Source organism: Scylla paramamosain, chromosome 14 (assembly GCF_035594125.1).
Source record: "Scylla paramamosain isolate STU-SP2022 chromosome 14, ASM3559412v1, whole genome shotgun sequence".
Classification (NCBI taxonomy): Eukaryota; Metazoa; Arthropoda; class Malacostraca; order Decapoda; family Portunidae; genus Scylla; species Scylla paramamosain.
The window spans coordinates 26,657,423-26,676,854 of NC_087164.1; the positions used below are offsets into that span (position 1 = coordinate 26,657,423).

The 19,432-nt window shown below is 44.3% G+C and overlaps 2 protein-coding genes across 11 annotated transcripts in view; both read left to right on the forward strand.

Annotated features, from left to right (window-relative positions):
• The window catches only part of LOC135107104 (probable E3 ubiquitin-protein ligase HERC4), a 79,505-nt gene that overhangs the window by 59,104 nt on the left and 969 nt on the right, over positions 1-19,432 (forward strand). For 6 of the 10 annotated variants that reach the window (XM_064016801.1, XM_064016803.1, XM_064016800.1 and 3 more), the window contains 2 exons: positions 18,132-18,324; positions 18,993-19,076. Coding sequence is in view for 4 of the 10 variants with exons in the window: in XM_064016806.1 (XP_063872876.1) it covers positions 18,289-18,324; positions 18,993-19,076 (120 nt within the window). In the remaining 6 variants the exon portion in view is untranslated. Of the gene's footprint in view, positions 1-14,755; positions 14,944-15,736; positions 15,861-16,527; positions 16,750-17,435; positions 17,527-18,131; positions 18,325-18,992; positions 19,077-19,432 lie in introns of those variants that run through there. The other 4 variants (XM_064016806.1, XM_064016805.1, XM_064016807.1 and 1 more) reach the window with 4 other exon arrangements.
• LOC135107142 (uncharacterized) lies at positions 13,549-14,349 on the forward strand. Its single transcript, XM_064016851.1, has one exon. The coding sequence runs from the start codon at positions 13,549-13,551 to the stop codon at positions 14,347-14,349; it is 801 nt and encodes a 266-aa protein (XP_063872921.1).

Here is a 19,432-nt window from a genome sequence, read left to right on the forward strand (position 1 = left end):
GGCGCACATCCACGCAGGGTAACTGGAGTCAGTGGCCAAGGATTTATTAGTCTTGTTTTCAAACAAAACAATTACAGATTCAAGATTTGAATGTGTGATGTCTTTTTTGACCACTTGATAGAAGCTGTCCCTCATCCCAAGCCCGTTTTTCTTTTTTGTACTGCGGGGAGAACTCTCACCTCGGAGAGGATCTATTTCAGTCCGATTTTTGGTTTGTACCGGGTGTCGAGATTGCGTCAGAAAAATGGTGGCGTCTATTTTAAGTGATCAAAAAATTCTTTGCAGTTAAAGTCAAATTATTTTTTATTTTGGTTTGCTTTAATAATAATGAGAGAAAAGGAAGCCACTATTACAGCTGCTGCTGCTGCTCCTGCTGCTACTACTACTACTACTACTACTACTACTACTACTACTACTACTACTACTACTACTACTACTACTACTTTTTCTTCTTCTACTTCTACTTCTACTACTACTACTACTACTACAACAATTATTAACAGCAACACTACTACTACTACTACTACTACTACTACTACTACTACTACTACTACTACTACTACTACTACTGCTACTACTACTACTAGTACAATTATTAACAGCAATACTACTACTACTGCTAGTACAATTATTAACAGCAATACTACTACTACTACTACTACTACTGCTACTGCTACTACTACTTCTACTACTACTACTACTACGACTACTGCTACTACTACTACTACTACTACTACTACTACTACTACTACTACTACTAACTACTATTACTACTTTTTTTTACATAATCTAATATAATACCTCCACCCCATGTTTATTGATGTGTCAATTAGGGGCTCCATTACTTGGAGGTCATTAGCCCCAGCTCCCGCTAATGACTGTGGCATCCAACCATATCTAATATTCTATAATATAAACATTAGTTGTTAACTATAAATTCATTCTACCTCTACTCTATCTACTCTTATGCCACTCTCCACTACTATTACTACTGCTGCTGCTGCTGCTGTTGCTGCTGCTGCTGCTGCTGTTTCTACTACTGCTATTACTACTACTGCTGCTACTACTACTACTACCACTACTACTACTACTACTACTACTACTACTACTACTACTACTACTACTACTATATTACTACAGTTTTGAATATGCACACAGAATGAGAGAGAGAGAGAGAGAGAGAGAGAGAGAGAGAGAGAGAGAGAGAGAGAGAGAGAGAGAGAGAGAGAGAGAGAGAGAGAGAGAGAGAGAGAGAGAGATTTAAACCCTAAAAGCAGTATGGTGTTTAATGTTCATGTAATTGATATCATATTGGTTTATTCATTATTATTATTATTATTTGTTATTTTATGCTGGTGCTGTTGTTGTTGTTGTTGTTGTTGTTGTTGTTACCATTATCATGTTATTTTGTCAAGGATTACATCAGGAGGTGCTGGTCAATAAGGGAAAGTGTAAGAATCTGTCAAGCATACATGTGACAGGTCCTTTTTTTATTTTTATTTATTTATTTATTTATTTTATTTATTTTTTTCTATTTTTTATTTTTTTTTTTTTTTTCCATTGCAGTAGTGGTAATAGTAGAAGTAGTAGTAGTAATGATTAATGTTTACTGTTTATCCTGTTGTTAACTGGGAAAATTCTCCTGTATTATTGTTGTTGTTGCTATTATTATTATTATTATTATTATTATTATTATTATTATTATTATTATTATTATTATTATTATTATTATTATTATTGTTGTTCTGTACTCCTGAGTGTTATTCTGTAATTGTATTTTCGAGCGCCGTTCCAATGTATTCCCGAGCGCCATTCCGTTGTATTCCTGAGTGTCGTTCTGTTGTTGTATTCCTGAGCCCCGTTCCGTTGTATTCCCGAGCGCCGTTCCATTGTATTCCCGAGCATCATTCCGTTGTATTCCCGAGCGCCGTTCCATTGTATTCCCAAGCGCCATTCCGTTGTATTCCTGAGCGCCGTTCTGTTGTATTCCTGAGCGCCGTTCCGTTGTTGTATTCCCGAGCGTCATTCCATTGTATTCCTGAGCGCCGTTCCGTTGTTGTATTCCCGAGCGTCATTCCATTGTATTCCTGAGCGCCGTTCCGTTGTTGTATTCCCGAGCGCCGTTCCGTTGTTGTATTCCTGAGCGCCGTTCCGTTGTTGTATTCCCGAGCGTCATTCCATTGTATTCCTGAGTGCCGTTCCGTTGTTGTATTCCCGAGCGTCATTCCATTGTATTCCTGAGTGCCGTTCCGTTGTTGTATTCCCGAGCGTCATTCCATTGTATTCCTGAGCGCCGTTCCGTTGTTGTATTCCCGAGCGTCATTCCATTGTATTCCTGAGCGCCGTTCCGTTGTTGTATTCCCGAGCGTCATTCCATTGTATTCCTGAGCGCCGTTCCGTTGTTGTATTCCCGAGCGTCATTCCATTGTATTCCTGAGTGCCGTTCCGTTGTTGTATTCCTGAGCGCCGTTCCGTTGTTGTATTCCTGAGCGCCGTTCCGTTGTTGTATTCCCGAGCGTCATTCCATTGTATTCCTGAGTGCCGTTCCGTTGTTGTATTCCTGAGCGCCGTTCCGTTATTGTATTCCCGAGCGCCGTTCCGTTGTATTCCCCAGCGCCGTTCCGTTCTTGTATTCCTGAGCGCCGTTCCGTTGTTGTATTCCTGAGCGCCGTTCCGTTGTTGTATTCCTGAGCGCCGTTCCGTTGTATTCCCGAGTGCCGTTCCGTTGTTGTATTCCTGAGCGCCGTTCCGTTGTTGTATTCCTGAGCGCCGTTCCGTTGTTGTATTCCTGAGCGCCGTTCCGTTGTTGTATTCCTGAGCGCCGTTCCGTTGTTGTATTCCTGAGCGCCGTTCCGTTGTTGTATTCCTGAGCGCCGTTCCGTTGTTGTATTCCTGAGCGCCGTTCCGTTGTTGTATTCCTGAGCGCCGTTTCGTTGTTGTATTCCCGAGTGCCGTTCCGTTGTTGTATTCCTGAGCGCCGTTCCGTTGTTGTATTCCCGAGTGCCGTTTCGTTGTTGTATTCCCGAGTGCCGTTCCGTTGTTGTATTCCTGAGCGCCGTTCCGTTGTTGTATTCCCGAGTGCCGTTCCGTTGTTGTATTCCTGAGCGCCGTTCCGTTGTTGTATTCCCGAGCGCCGTTCCGTTGTTGTATTCCTGAGTGCCGTTCCGTTGTTGTATTCCCGAGTGCCGTTCCGTTGTTGTATTCCTGAGCGCCGTTCCGTTGTTGTATTCCCGAGTGCCGTTCCGTTGTATTCCTGAGCGCCGTTCCGTTGTTGTATTCCCGAGTGCCGTTCCGTTGTTGTATTCCTGAGCGCCGTTCCGTTGTTGTATTCTTGAGCGCCGTTCCGTTGTTGTATTCCCGAGTGCCGTTCCGTTGTTGTATTCCTGAGCGCCGTTCCGTTGTTGTATTCCTGAGCGCCGTTCCGTTGTTGTATTCCCGAGCGCCGTTCCGTTGTATTCCCGAGTGCCGTTCCGTTGTATTGCCGAGCGCCGTTCCGTTGTATTCCCGAGCGCCGTTCCGTTGTATTCCCGAGCGCCGTTCCGTTGTATTCCCGAGCGCCGTTCCGTTGTATTCCTGAGCGCCGTTCCGTTGTATTCCCGAGTGCCGTTCCGTTGTATTGCCGAGCGCCGTTCCGTTGTATTCCCGAGCGCCGTTCCGTTGTATTCCCATGGGTTTCACTGGCCTGTTATTATTATTATGATGTATTATAGTTGTGTGTATTTCAGTCTATTTATTATAACATTATTATTATTATTATTATTATTATTATTATTATTATTATTATTATTATTATTATTATTATATAATTTGTAATTGCTGTTACTATTATTGCTTCTTATAATTATGATCTGCACCTATACTTTTCACCTATTATAAAATGTATAGACCCACCCAGTATGACTATATCCTAACCACAGTGCTACATGGCCCTGTAGCCTGTGGCATCCCTCATTATTAGGATTTATTTATTTATATATTTTTACTACTACTACCACTACCACCATTATTCAGTAGAGTTTATGTATTTATGTATTTTTTTTTTATTTTATTTATTTATTTATTTATCTATTTACTTATTTTTACTATTACTATACTGCTACTACTACCACTACCACCATTATTCAGTAGAGTTTGGATGGTGTTTTTAAAATGTTGCTGTATATTTATTATTGTACTTGTTTGTTTTGTGTGATATATATATATATATATATATATATATATATATATATATATATATATATATATATATATATATATATATATACATACATACATACATACATACATACATACATACATATTCTGGGGGGAAATAAAAGTTTACCCACGACACGGGGAAGTGAGAATTTGAGAGGGAGGTTAAGAAAAAAAAAAAAAAAAACTCGAGTCTTAACGAGAGTAGGAGGTAGAGTTCCTACGAGCACAAAATTAACAAATATACAAAGAAAAGAAAATACAGAATATAAAGGACGGAAAATGTGGCTAGAGAATAAAAATTGAGAACGAGATCCACCATAACAAGAGTTACGAAGAACAAGAAAACGGTACAGGAAGAGAAAATATTCCAGACAAATGTAGATGGCTAGGCATGTAATATTCTTTGTTTTTAAGTTATAGATGAGACGGGCTTAGAGAAGTGGGAAGGAGGAATAAGGAGAAATAGTGGATAAAAGAATTAATGTATGGGGGCAAAGACTGGCGGACATATGGATAATCTGCGAGGGATAGAGAGAGAAAAGTAATGAATCGATTATTTGCCCAGATAAGTGGAAGTGCCCCTTCTAGGAATGCTGTTGGCCAAATTCTAGCGGGTCTGCGTATGCATAGTGATTAAATGGTATTTTTTTTTTTTTTAAATGTGGGTGTTGAACGATGTCAGCAACGTGAAGGGCGGCATTATCAAGGAAATATGTAGCATAGTAATTGCAGTGAGAAAAAAAAAAGGAAAGACCACAATATTTCGTAATACATGATAACGAGCACGATATCAGGAAAAGTACTAAAGAATGACTACTTGCAGGTAAGTTTACCGTTTAATTGAACGGTACGTAATGTTTAATGTTATGTTAATGCAATACCATTTCGCAAGTGTAGTGTGTAATGTGTAATAATACATCAAGGTGTGGTAGGTCGGTCACTGGAGTAGGCTTCGTAATGTAAATTCGTAAATTTGGGGGTGAAAACAGTTCAAGAAGGATTAGCACGACAGGATTATGACTTCATTAGGGCCTCAGCCTGACCTTCCACCGAGGTCACACGCTATTAACCCCTTGGGATGATTAATTGACCTGTGGATCAAACCACCTTACAAGGTCCACTCCCTCCATTCAACAATCTGTTAGGTTTGTCTTCTGTTGTGCTCAGTAGAGGACTTTTTAAGTCTTGCTTGAGGGAAGAAGCAGTCACGCAGGTAAAGGTCTGAGGTGAGGATAGAAGGGATGAAAGACAAAAGCCTGTGCAGAAGAGAGAGTGAAAACGGAAGGGTGAAAATCTTACAGAAAACGGAGTGCTAGGAGCGGTGACTTGTGTCCCGCTACAGATGTGTCCGGAAGGGGGAGATAGGTGTGTTGGAATGTCAGGTCATGCTGAAATGAGAGGTGAGGTCGAGGCAAGTAGCCGAGGGAGTGGAGGATGGTAGGGGACGAAATGAGGGGATTAGGTGAAGTAAATGTAGATGAATTGTATAAATATTTCGTAAAGTTCATACAGATCAGTTAGCAGATATCCCGTATAGAACAATATAAAAAAAAAAAAAAAATACGCTAAATGGATGGCTGCTAGGTTAAAGCATTTTATATGGCGTAAGAAGTTTATATAAGAGATTAAGGGCAGGTGAAGAAGTTTTAAGGACACAATGAATTAGAACAGTCAGAAGTTAACGAGGAAAGCGAAGGACAATTATGAATTAAAGGTAGCCAGCCAGGCGAAGACGGACCCCAAGGGATTTTATCTGATATACAGGACGAAGAATAAGGATACTGTAGGTCCATTAAAGGCAGCAGATGAAGAGCTGGTTAGTTCTGGGGAGGAGATAAGTAAACTTGAATGGTTATTTTTTAACTGTCTTCACCCAGGAAAACATTCAGGATATGCCAGATAGTGAACAGGTGTGTAGAGCAGATGAGAATGAGAAGCTGACAGATATTTCCATAACTAGGGAGATAGTGGAACAGGAGATAGGCTAAAAAAAAAAGTTCAAGACACCAGGACCTGATGAAATATATCCCAGAGTACTTAAGGAATGTAAAGAGATTATTAGTGAGCCGTTAGTTTCTGTCTTAAGGAAATCACGAGTCGGGTGAGGTACCAGTAATGTGGAGGCAGGCTAATGTAGTACCCATCTTTAAGAAGGGAGATAAAACTTTAGCGTCTAATTACAGACCTGTCAGCTTAACTTCAGTTGTAGGTAAAATGTTAAGAGTCAATAATAGCGAGGAACATTAGGGAACATTTAGACAAACATAACTTGATAAATCCGTCACAGCATGGCTTCACGAAGGGGAAGTCTTGCCTGACAAACTTGTTAAGTTTTTACAGTAAGGTGCACGAGGCAGTAGATAATGGTGATGGTTATATCTTATATCAGGACTAGTAAAGCATTTGACAAGGTACCCCATCAAAGGCTCCTGAGAAAGGTTAGGGCACACTGGATGGGAAAGTGTTAGGCTGGATAGGGTCATGGCTTGGTAACAGGAGACAGAGTGGTAATAAACGGCTCGAAATCCGAGTGGGGTCATGTAATTAGTGGGGTGCCACAGGGATCAGTATTAGGGCCATTGTTATTTCTAATATATATCAATGACTTGGACAGTGGAATTAGTAGTGATGTTAGTAAATTTGCGGATGACAAAGATTAATTAGGTCAGAATCGGATGCCATCGCCTTGCAGGCAGACTTAGAATGAATGAATGGACGGATAGATGGCAAATGCAATTTAATATCAATAAATGCAAAGTGCTTAGCGTAGGCAGAGGAAACCCACACAATAGGTACACATTAAACAACCAAACTCTGGTAGGTACAAGGTACGAGAAAGATTTAGGAGTTATAGTTAGCTCAGAACTCCGTCTAGGGAAACAATGCATAGAAGCCAGAAACAAGGCAAATAGGGTACTAGGATTCATTTTTAGGAGTGTTAAAAGTAGAAGCCCGGAAGTAATATTAAAGTTATACTTGGCGCTGGTCAGACCTCATCTAGACTACGCTGTGCAGTTCTGGTCCCCACATTACAGGAAAGATAAAGGTCTATTAGAATCAGTACAGAGGAGAATGACAAAGGATACAGGGGATGAGGAGTATTCCTTACGAGGCGAGGTTGAAGCTGTTAAATTTACATTCTTTAGAGAGACGTAGGTTAAGAGGGGACCTGATAGAAGTCTTAAAGTGGTATAAGGGTTATAACAAGGGAGATGTAAGCAAAATTCTTAGGATCAGTAACCAGAGTAGAACAAGAAATAACGGGTTCAAGCTTAAAAAAAATTAGGTTTTGTTCGACTCTTGACCAGCAGGGGCACAGGAAACGCAGGTAACAGTGCAGGTGTTTATTCACAGAAGGTGTGAACAGAAGGCTGGAGGTAGGTGATCTCCCGGCGCCAGGCCGCGCACTTCCACTTAACACTTATGACTGAAGCCTAGCTCGTTCACTCATACACGTATTCATGCCTCACACAAGTCTCGCTCATTCACTCGTTCACACAACTAGCTAACAACCACACACCTCCCCCGAGACATAAGGAAGATTCCTTATCTTTGTTATGGCTACCGTAACACATGAAACAAAGTTACAATGATTGAAGTACAGAAAACACGGTACATATACACAAAACAAACACAGCGTACAATGAACACGTACGACTAATCGTAGGTGCTACGGTGCCACCGCACCTGCAGTCGTCTCGGCTCCCTACGCTGTCGGCTGCTTCGACGCTCTGGTTGCTCTCGGCCACGGTGTACCCCGTTACCCTGATGCTCCGGGCTGCCGGGATGGTGGTGTTCCTCGTGACCCTGATGCTGAAGCGCTGCACCGCCATGAGCGGTGTGCTGCTCGACAGGAAGGGGAGCAAGAGGTCTGTGTGGGCGTAGGTGTCTTCTATTACGCCACATCACGCGACCGCTGCCCATCTTGATGAGGTAGTCTCTCCTTCGCCCAACAGCCACGATGACACCCAGGCGATCCCAGAGGCCTGTCGTGTGATCTTGAACGTCGACGTGGCCACCGAGGTGCAGGAGAGGAAGAGTACGGGCGGACGCGTCGTGGCGAAGTTTCGCTTTCTTCCTCAGTCGCTCTGCCTTGGCGTCGCACTCATCAGCAGCGCGCTGCCACTGCTGAGCGTATGAGCGATGATGAGCCGGGACACAGGACCTCATAGGATGACCGAAGAGGACTTGTGCTGGTGATCGCCCTTCCGCCCTCGGAGTGTTGCGCAGTTCCAGCAACCCGCGAGCGAACGCATCCTCGTCCAGGTGTCCCTGCTGTGTGGTCGTGAGGATCAGCTTCTTCACGGACTTGACCGCTGCCTCGGCGTGACCATTGGAGCGTGGATAATGAGGTGAAGATACACGATGCTCCACCCCCCATCGAGCCAGGAAGCGCCGTACCGATGAAGAAGTGAACTGCGGTCCACCGTCAGTCCTCAGGAGAACAGGCACGCCCGTGTCGGCGAACACACCCCGAAGGACACGAACGAGCTGATCAGCCGATGCTGGACGTGAGCATGCAGACACGTGAGGCCACCCAGACAAGCGATCTACATACACGAGGTATGTACGGCCTGCTGCGTGGAAGTAGTCTGCAGAAACTGACTCAAACACCCTGCTGGGTGTGTCCGTGTCCTGCCAGAGAGGTTCGTTAGCTTGGCTTGGTAGGAGTGGACGGCATAGTGAGCATCCAGAAACGACGTTCTCAACGTCTCTGTCCATACCAGGCCAGTACACCGTTTGTCGGGCCCGTCGCTTGGTGCGCTCCATCCCCTGATGACTGTCATGGAGTCGCTCTAGTGTTTCTCGGCGGAGGCTGTGAGGAATAAGAAGCCTCGGCCCGTAAACCACCAGGTCGTCGTCTACGGCCAGCAGACTGCGCACCGGCCAGTACGTACGCAAGCGGTGATCGAGGTCGTGGCAATGATCAGGGAAGCCCTCGATGATGACGTTCTTGAGCAAGCAGTACTCCCCGTCTCTTGCTGCTGCGGCACGTACCATTTCCACAGTCTGATCCTGGAGTGGTGCTAAGCGGACGCCGTCCTCATTGGTGGCAGATAACGCTGAGATGACCGCTGAGTGGAGAGGGTCGAGGTCACCAGAAGTAGCAGCATCCTCTTCCTCCACTGGGTCCTGTACTGGAGCACGTGAGAGGGCGTCGGGCACACAGTGATCTGTCAACTCGATGGCCATGGATCCACCAGCCATTGCACGTAAACCTTCCTTTGCTTCGAAGACGCTGGGAAAGGCCTTGATCACAGCAGCAGCGTGCCCCGCACGCTGCTGTGGCGTTGGGTCGTAGGAATGAGGCCAGCTGATCACTTCTGTGGGCGTAGATAGAGGTGGCTGCGAGGCGGTCGGGTACTCGATGGAGCTGTTGCCGGTGTGCTGTTCTTCCCTGCGTAGCGGTCGGATTTGAGCCGGAAAATCTTCGGGGAGGATTCCGAGAGCGATGGAATCGTACCAGCTAAGCAGCGCCCCCTTCACCTCCTTCACCACGCTCACAACAGTCTCAGCTTCCCTGTCGCCCAGTTGCAAGTGCGACGAGAAAGTTCCTACACAGGTGAGGGGGTGATTACCGGCAGCATAAAGTCCATCACCATCAGCGGGCGCCAAGCTGGAGGGCGGGATTCCAAGGAGTGTTGCCGTGTCGAGGCCAATAACGGTCGTTTCGGCCCCAGAGTCAGGAGTCCACGTAATCTTGTCTCTTCCAGCGGGATGTGTGGCGGTAATGAGCACCTGGGGCGCAGGTCGTGCCGTCACCGTCTTTGTGTATACGCCTGATAAGAGCTGGTATACACTGGCACTGGCTCCCCGCCTCGGGCCTGCACCGCGATGAGGAGAGACAGTTGAGGAACTCCTCGAAGCTCCTTGTCGTTTCCTCACTGTCTGCTGACATACACTCGCAAAATGCCCTCTTTTCCCGCAGTTACGACACACTTTATCTATTGCCTGGCATCCCCTTTTGTCACTGCGACAATCTTTGCCACAACGATAACAGCCCGTGGGGCTTGAGCCCCCGAAACTGCCCTTCCTGTAGTTCGAGACAGCGTTCACACCATGGCTCGAAGAGTGAGAGCCGCCCCTTAGTACTGCACTACACTGGTTAGCGCTCTCTGATGCTCTGCAAATATCTATGGCGTTTTCAAGGGTGAGTTTCTTGTTTTCCAGCATGCGTTTCAGAGCCACTTCGTCTCGTGTCCCAACGACAATTCTGTCACGCAGCTGATGGTTTATGCTCTGGTCGCAAAAGTCACAGAAATTGGCGATTTCCTTAACAGCACATAAAAAGTCGTCAAAACCTTCTTGCGTTTCTTGCACGCGGGAGTAGAAGTCTCTTCTATCCATGATGATGTTGCGCTGGCTTCGCAGGTACTCACACATTGCATCGAGGATGGTTCTTAACTCCGCGTCTCTCGGTAAGCTTATCCCGTAGCGAAGTGTACGGGTCCACTCGTCGTCTAGGACAGCAGCGAGTGCCGCCCTCTGCTCAGCCAGGGAGAGACAGTCTATCCTGGCGAGGGTTACGTATCCTTCAAACTTATGGCGCCACGTGTCGAACTCACGTAAAGATGCTGACGCCGTTAAGTGAGGAATGATGGTGGCGGACGTCGGGAACCTCGCGCCCTGGGTAGACGTGCTGCGGGCTGTGGTTTCGCCTTCATTGCTCGCCGTGGTGCGACTGGGAGCTTGTGTCCCCACTCTCTCCAGCAGCTGGGTTAAACGCTCCTCGCGAGCCTGACTCTGCTCCGACTGTCGCGCTAGCAGGGCAGCCAGCGCCTCCAACTGCTTCTCCATTCTGCGCCGTACCCACTGCAGCCTTGTCCTGATCCTACTCACTGCGCCATGTTCGACTCTTGACCAGCAGGGGCACAGGAAACGCAGGTAACAGTGCAGGTGTTTATTCACAGAAGGTGTGAACAGAAGGCTGGAGGTAGGTGATCTCCCGGCGCCAGGCCGCGCACTTCCACTTAACACTTATGACTGAAGCCTAGCTCGTTCACTCATACACGTATTCATGCCTCACACAAGTCTCGCTCATTCACTCGTTCACACAACTAGCTAACAACCACACAGGTTTAGGAAGGAGATAGGAAAAAATTGGTTCTCAAATATAGTGGTAGATGAGTGGAACGGACGCAGTAATCATGTAGTTAGTGCTAGGACACTAGAGAGCTTTAAAAGAAAATTAGACAAGTTTATGGGTGGGGATAACAGATAGAAATAGGTATATTTCATACAGGGACTGCCACGTGTAAGCCTGGTCGCTTCTTGCAGCTTCCCTTATTTCTTATGTTCTTATGTTCTTATGAGTGTTGCAGTTAAAATGGGCAAGTGAGCGAAATATGGAAGAAAAAATATAAAGAATGGGAAAAAAGATGTTCTCAGAGAATAGATTGCTTGGTGTACCTGACGACGACTCTTGCAGCGTGCAAGTTCTGAAAGACAACAATTAGAGCTCACCACAGTGGTCTTGTTAATCACACTACAACGGAGAAACGGAAAAAAAATACAGCCTCATTCTCGAACATGAGAACGTTATTTCAGTCTGATGTAACAAAAGCAAGTGCCAACAAGTGTGAAAATTTCTAAACTGAAATTAGTAGCTCACATTGCTTGCCATTCAAGTGTAATATTTATCGTATTTTGCAGTGTTTTCCTGGTGTTTCCACGTCTTTCTAGACTCAGACGTGTAGATAAGAGTAGAATGAGTAAGAAAATAAGAGAAATAGAGGAGGAAGATGAAGGGAGAAGGAATAGAGGAGGTGGTAAAACAGAAAAATGCTAAGAAAACAATATTTAGGTTAATTTTCCCTGCTGCCCTGTCTGTCTTTGTAGTATTTGTCTTCCTTGACAGTGCTTTCAGTGTATTTGGCGTGTTTAGGGGGTGTTGGAGTGTGTCTGGAGATGTTTAGGGGGTGTTGGAGTGTGTGTTTTAGGGATTTGGTGATGTTTGAGTCAATATTTAGCGTTCCTGGTGTGTTTTGGGGTGTCTTAGGCTTGTTTAGGAGTGCTTTAAGTGTGCTTTGGACTGTTTTCAATGTTTTGAGATGTTTCAAGTGTATTTTGGGATGTTATGGATGAGTTTGGGTGTGTTTTGTGTGGATACGGGTGAGTTGTGTCTGCGTTTGTGGGTATTTTTGGGTATTTCAGGTCAGTCTGGGTGTGTTTTGGGGTGTTTTAAGTGTGTTTTGGCCCGTTTTCAGCGTTTTGGGATGTTATGGATGAGTTTGAGTGTGTTTTGGGTTGGTACGGTGTGTTTTGGATGCGTTTTAAGTCAATTTAGGTGAGTTTTGGAGTATTTTAAGTGTGTTTGGGGATATTTTGGTGCTTTTTCGATGTGTTTAGGTTGTTTTTTTGTGCGTTTAGGAATGTTCTGGGTATGTTTAAGGTGTTTTAAGGTGTTTTAGTGTGATTGGACTTGCTTTTGAGTTGTTTTGGTTATGTTATAGGCATGTTGCAGGTAAGAATGGGGTCTTTGAGGGTAGAAGTGGTGTGCTTGAGGTAAAATAAAAGATTCTGGAGTGTTTTTGAGAGAGGCTGTGATAGTAGAAGCGTGTCAGGGGTGTTATAGCGTATGTTGTGATATATGAAACTACTAGATGCAAGTGTGTGACCACCACCACCACCACCAGCACAGTGGAAAAAAGGTTAGAGACAAGCGGGGAAAGTTGAAAAGTGAATAATTAAACGCTTGCTGTCTTTTATTATCTTGAGTATAAAATGGTTATATGACAATCTCTCTCTCTCTCTCTCTCTCTCTCTCTCTCTCTCTCTCTCTCTCTCTCTCTCTCTCTCTCTCTCTCTCTCCTGGCTTGCCTCTCTTCCAAGGGACTTTACACTAAGGCTGGTTACTGTGTACACGAATGTGGTGGTACAAATACTGAATTCAGCTCACCAATCTAGCTCTGAGGTAAGAGAGAGAGAGAGAGAGAGTTGGTTTGTAAGAGTGTGCATTGAGTGTGTGTGTGTGTGTGTGTGTGTGTTTTGAGTGTAAGAGAGAGAGAGAGAAGTATAATTGTCTGTGTACTACTACTACTACTACTACTGCTGCTACTACTACTACTACTACTACTACAGTTAGCGCGGACCGTAGTGCAAACTTTTTGAGTTTGCACTACGATCCGCGTTTTGGGGAACCATATGATTCTGTGTAACCAAAATCAAGCCGGGAGAAAGTGACTAACCAGCATCCTTCCCCAACACTCCTACCCGCCGCGCGTCACGTTTCTCGGTCTCAGTGTGTTACTGGCCAGCGGAGAGTTCGCTTTTCCTGGCTTTGTCTCAGAATTTCTTTAGCTTTTACCATTATTTTTGCTGTCCTTTTGGGCGTGCTATGCTCTTTGCATGATGCCTGGAAACCGTACAAAGCATGATGATGTCGTGAGAGTTGTTGAACTCCACAAAGTAGGTAAAAATAATCGAGAAATAGCCCATTTAGTTGGATTGACAGAATCAACTGTGTCCAGACTCCTTAATAAATGGCGTGTGGGTGGCAAGGGTGATTTTGTGCCCACCCACAAACATGCTGGGGGCAAGGCCCTTGCTATATCTCCAAAGGCTTTAAGGCTTGTAAAGCGTCAATTGGACCTCCAACCTTCTATTACTGCAAAGGAATTGAAGGAAAAGAACCCTAAACTTCTTGGAGGAGTCTCTATTAGGACAATTCAAGAAAATATTCAGAAGCGCTTAAATTACTCGAAAGTTAAAGCACGTGTTAAGCCCTTGGTCACTGCCCGACAAAGGGCTCGACGCGTCAAATTTGCCAAAGAATACAAAGACTGGGACATTACAGCCTGGAGAATGGTACTTTGGACTGATGAGGCGATCTTTTGTATCAGCGAGAGCAAGGGAAAGAAGGTGTGGAAGTCTCCTGCTGCGTCAGCATGTGACCCACGCCTGACGGTGACAAGTGTTAAACACCCACCCTATCTCATGGTTTGGGGTGCCTTTGGCTATGGTGGTTTGGGAAACCTTGCAATACTCCCTAAGGGCCAGACTGTCAACTCAGAGCGCTATATTAAACTTCTGCAGGAGAATTTGGGAGAGTTGCAAAAACCGGATGTGAGATCCTGCAGCAGGACGGCGCCCCTTGCCACACCTCTAAGGCGGCAAAAAAATGGCTCAATGATTGTGAAGTTGAGTATATAAGGGATTGGCCTGGTCAGTCACCCGATATTTCCCCCATTGAAAACTTGTGGGGCATCATGAAGGCACGCCTTCGTCAGGAGGACACATCAACTATTCCTAAGCTTGAATTAGCCATTCAGAAGGTTTGGGATGAAATACCTGCTTCCCACTGTCAGAATTTGGCCGATTCAGTCCCAAACAGACTTAAACAGGTCATTAAGGCCAAGGGCTTCCCGATCCCCAAGTAATTTTGAAGTGTAGGTTTTTATTTTATTTTTTTGGATTTTTTTAATAAATGAAATTGAGTTTTTTCTGAAGTTTGCACTACGGTCCGCGCTAACTGTACTCTCTCTCTCTCTCAGCTTTGGATTAGTAACCCCGTTGACAGAAGTGACACCCTCGTTTCCTCTTCTGAGATGTAAACAAAGCGGTACATTCCTTTCAGCTGGTGATAAAAACTTTCTCTCGCTCTCCCTCGCTCTCCCTCACTCTCCCTCGCTCTCCCACGTCACGGAAGCAGTAAAATAAAGCACAGGAGGAGGAAGTGAGAGGATAATGAATTTTGGATGTTTGTGATACGTCAGAAGGTTTCACTCATTTCCTGTCGAGATGTTGGTTAGTGGGCCTCGTCTTTCTTTGTGTTCCCTAGTGTTGCTCTTGTGTTGTGAGAGGAATATAGTAATGTGTGTGTGTGTGTGTGTAAAGAAGAAAATGTTATGTTATATCTACGTGTTTAAAAGTTTTCTACATTTAAGTCAGAAGAGGCTGGATGGCTGGCTGATGCTGCTGTTGTTGTGGATTTAATTGCTCATCTATGTTCCTTTGTGCTGTGAGGGAAAGTGTGTGTGTGTGTGTGTGTGTGTGTGTGTGTGAAGGGAGAAAGGGGTGGTGTTTAGGAGTCTGGGATGGGAAAACGAGTGATTTCTTTTGTAGCCTTCAGAAAAAAAATATTAAAGTTTTTACAGTGGGAAAATTTTGGTGGTGAGTGAGAAAATGACTCAAATATTACCTGAAATTTAACCTGATGTGGTGGAGCCTCACACTCCTCAGCTGCCCCTAACCAAACCTAACCTAACCCAAAGAAGCCTACCCGAACTTCTGTCTGGTGCTTCCTCCTCCCCAAGACTGGCTATCTCGTGTCATAATCCCAAGCTAGCCTAACCTAACCCTACCTAACCTAACCTAAGCAATTCTAACCTAGCCAAACCTTATCTAAGCAAGCCTAACCTAGCCAAGCCTAACCTAACCTAAAGAAGCCTACCCTAACCTAACCTAGCCTAACCTAACCTAACCTAACCTAGCCTAACGTAACCTAACCTCGTCTAACTTAACGAAGCATAGCCAAACCTAACCTAACCTACATCCTCTTCCCACGGCCCCACTTAACCAAACCTAACGTAACTTTCAGAGCAACGGCAACCCTCCGATCCGGCAGGCAAGTTGGCGGCAGCGATGGCGGTGGCGGCGGCAGCGGTGGTGAGGTGGACGGCAGGGACAGAGGGGCAGTACAGGCTGCGGACATCAAGGAGAAGGTGAGCAGGGTGTTGTGTTGGTGTGTGTTGCTAAGCTGAGTGTTTGTAAAGTGTTTGGTTGTCAATACGCTGCAATATTTGTCACTCAAGGCTCATGCAACACTGCCTCCATACACAAGTGTGTCGGGAAAGTGATTGAAAGTCGTAAACATTTTATTGTTTTAGTTTATTTATTTATTTGTTTATTTTGTTTTATTTTTTTATATATATAGGAGGGACACTGCTCAAAGCCAACTAAATACTACAACAAAAAATACTGTGATAAAATGAAAGATTAAAAACACCTCACTTAACCTAACCTAACCTAACCTAACCCAACCTAACTTAACCTAACCTGACCTAACCTGACCTAACCTAACCTAACCTAACTTAACCTGACCTAACCTAACCTAACCTAACTTAACCTAACCTAACCTAACTTAACCTCACCTAACCTAACTTAACCTAACCTAACCTAACTTAACCTAACCTAACTTAACCTAACCTAACCTAACCTAACTTAACCTAACCTAACTTAACCTAACCTAACTTAACCTAACCTAACCTCAGTTAACCTAACCTAACTTAACCTAACCTAACTTAACCTAACCAAACCTAACTTAACCCAACCTAACCTAACTTAACTTAACCTAACCTAACCTAACCTAACCTAACCTAACACCCACAGAGGAACGCACGGACAAGCAAGGTGGCACTCGGCAGTCTGATCCTGGAGCTGCGCAGCTTGACGGTGGTGGTGCCTCTGTCTCCTGCTCTCCTTGACTATTACCCCAAGCATGACTCCAGCGGCTTGTATTCCTCTGTGTGGTAATAAGTCTGTGTGGCTTATTACCAGCATATCATCAGCGTCCCTGCAAGGTTCCATTCTGTCTTGTCTGGTGGTATGTGGGTATGTTGCGTTTTGTATTGGTTTATAGATTTCTAGTTTGTTTTTTATGATGATTTTTTTTCTATTTCTTTATCCTGTTATCTATTTATTTATCTTTGTTTGTTTGTTTGCTTGTAGGGTGTGTGTGTGTGTTTGTTTGTGTTCCTGATATTGCAGCTTGTTTTCTTGTTTTTTGTTTTTTTTATTGTTCTTTTGTGTTTTGTTCCCTTTCATTGTTCTGAGGTTGTTTTCAGGTGTGTGTGTTTTGGGGTGTTTTTGCAAGTGTTTTGAGGTAAATTGTCAGTTTTGGGGTGTTTTGGGGCTGTTTTTGCAAGTGTTTTGAGGTAAATTGTCTGTTTTGTTTGTGTGTGTGTGTGGCCGGGAGGGGGTTGCCTGTGTGTGTGTTTTCAAGGGAGTTTTCATGTTTCTAGTTTAACAGGCTGTAGTGGAAGTTACTGGGGTTTTCAAGGGAGTTTTCATGTTTCTAGTTTAACAGGCTGTAGTGGAAGTTACTGGGGTTTTCAAGGGTGTTTTCATGGTTCTAGTTTAACAGGCTGTAGTGGAAGTTACTGAGGTTTACAAAGTATATTTTCAAATCTATATTTTTACTGTGTAGCCAAATAATTATAATATAAAACAACAGAATTTATCAGTAACAATATTATTTAACCCACCACTTCCTGCTCTACCACCCTCACCATCCACAGGGCCTAATGATGATGATTCCTGCTTTCATCCTCATCGGGGCTAACGAGACCAACCTGGGGCTGTACTCTGGACTGACGCTGTATGCCATAGGTGGGTCTGGAGGGGCTGGGATAACAGATAATTTAAATAAACACTCAAACACTTAAAAAAACACAAAATTCATGCTGGTATACACTTAAAAACACAAAAAAAACACAAAATTCATGCTGGTATACAATTAAAAACACACTGAAATACATACTAAGGCTGGTGTACACATGTAAACTTGTACGCAAACACTGGTGTACACTTAGAAACACACACACACTTGGTAAGGCTGGTACACACACACACACACACAGACTCATAAGAGATGCTGGTATATGCTCACAAATCCATACACATATTAGGTAAGGCTTCTGTACACCAATTTAGATGTATGTCCAATGAGATAGCTTGTATTTTCTCTCTCTCTCTCTCTCTCTCTCTCTCTCTCTCTCTCTCTCTCTCTCTCTCTCTCTCTCTCTCTCTCTCTCTCTCTCTCTCTCTCTCTCTCTCTCTCTCTCTCTCTCTCTCTCTCTCTCTCTCTCTCTCTCTCTCTCTCTACAACAACAACCTACAACAACACCACCACGTCACTTACAAGCACTCAGACCACCACCACTACCACAACCAGATCTTAACCAAACCTAACCTAACCTACCCACACCACACAGAGACCGGCGTGCCCTTGTGTCTTCCCCGCGGCTGTTGTCCCTGGTCCACGGTCTGAACTTCCAAGCCGGCTGCCGAGTGGGGCGGTTGAACTGCGACGACTTTTACATCCCAGAAATTGCAGAGAAAATTGATATTAGGAATGATTACTTGAACTGGATGAACAGCAGGCTTCACCCGATGTCCAGGAGGGAGGTGGGTGTGTGTGTGTGGGGGTGTGGGGGTGTTTAAAGGTGGGTGAGTGACTTGGGGGTGTTTGGGTGTGTTTTGGGGTGTTTAGATGTGTTTGGGTGTGTTTTGGGGGTGTTTGGGTGTGTTTTGGGGTGCTTAGATGTGTTTGGGTGTGTTTTTGGGGTGTTTGGGAGGTGGGTGACCATGTTTGGGGGTGTTTGTGAATGGGTGACTGTGTTTGGGGGAGCTTTCAATGTTGAACGCTTAAAAACATCCTTTAAAATTGACATTTCCTTTAATTTTAACTGACAAACCCTTAGAAACACCCTTTAAAAATTGAAAACCCTTTATTTATTCTCTTAAACCCTTAAAAACATCCTTTAAAATTGACATTCCTTTAATTTTAACTGACAGCCCCTTAGAAACACCCTTTAAAATTGACATTCCTTTAATTTTAACTGACAGACCCTTAGAAACACCCTTTATAAATTGAAAACCCTTTATTTATTCTCTTAAGCCCTTAAAAACACCCTTTAAAAGACACCAAACCTTTAAATAGCCTCATAAACCCTTAAAATCACCCTTCTACCTTTTATTTACCCCCTTAAACCCTTAAATACACCCTTTAACTCTTCATTTACCCCTTCAACCCTTAAAAACAACTTGAACTAATCCAATCCTTTACATTACAGAGTCCAATCCTGTTCTGTGAGTATCCATTCTTGTTCGACCCTCAGGCCAAGATGCTGCTGCTCAGGTGTGACGCCACTCGGCAGGTGAGAACCAGGTGCAGGACTAATTAGGTTTGGTTTACATATGTTTATTTGTTTATTTGTATATATATATTTTTTTTGTGTGTTTTTCAAGGATTTGTCAGCATTAAAGGCTGTTTGGAAGTGTTTTTCAAGATGTGTGTGTGTATGTGTGTGTCTTTTAATATTTCTCCAATCCTTCCTCATGTCTCTAATCTTTTGTTGCCTCTCTCTTTAAATATTTATCCAATCCTTTCATTCTCTCCTGTAGAACACAATCCACACCTTCTCTGCTGTCTTGATTCACCCAGTCCTCCCCTCCCCACCTCCTCTGCTGTCTTTATTCACCCAGTCCTCTCCTCCCCACCTCCTCTACTGTC

Excerpts from the sequence above, each read along its gene's own strand:
- LOC135107142 (XM_064016851.1), top strand. The coding sequence starts at position 13,549 with ATGCCTGGAAACCGTACAAAGCATGATGATGTCGTGAGAGTTGTTGAA.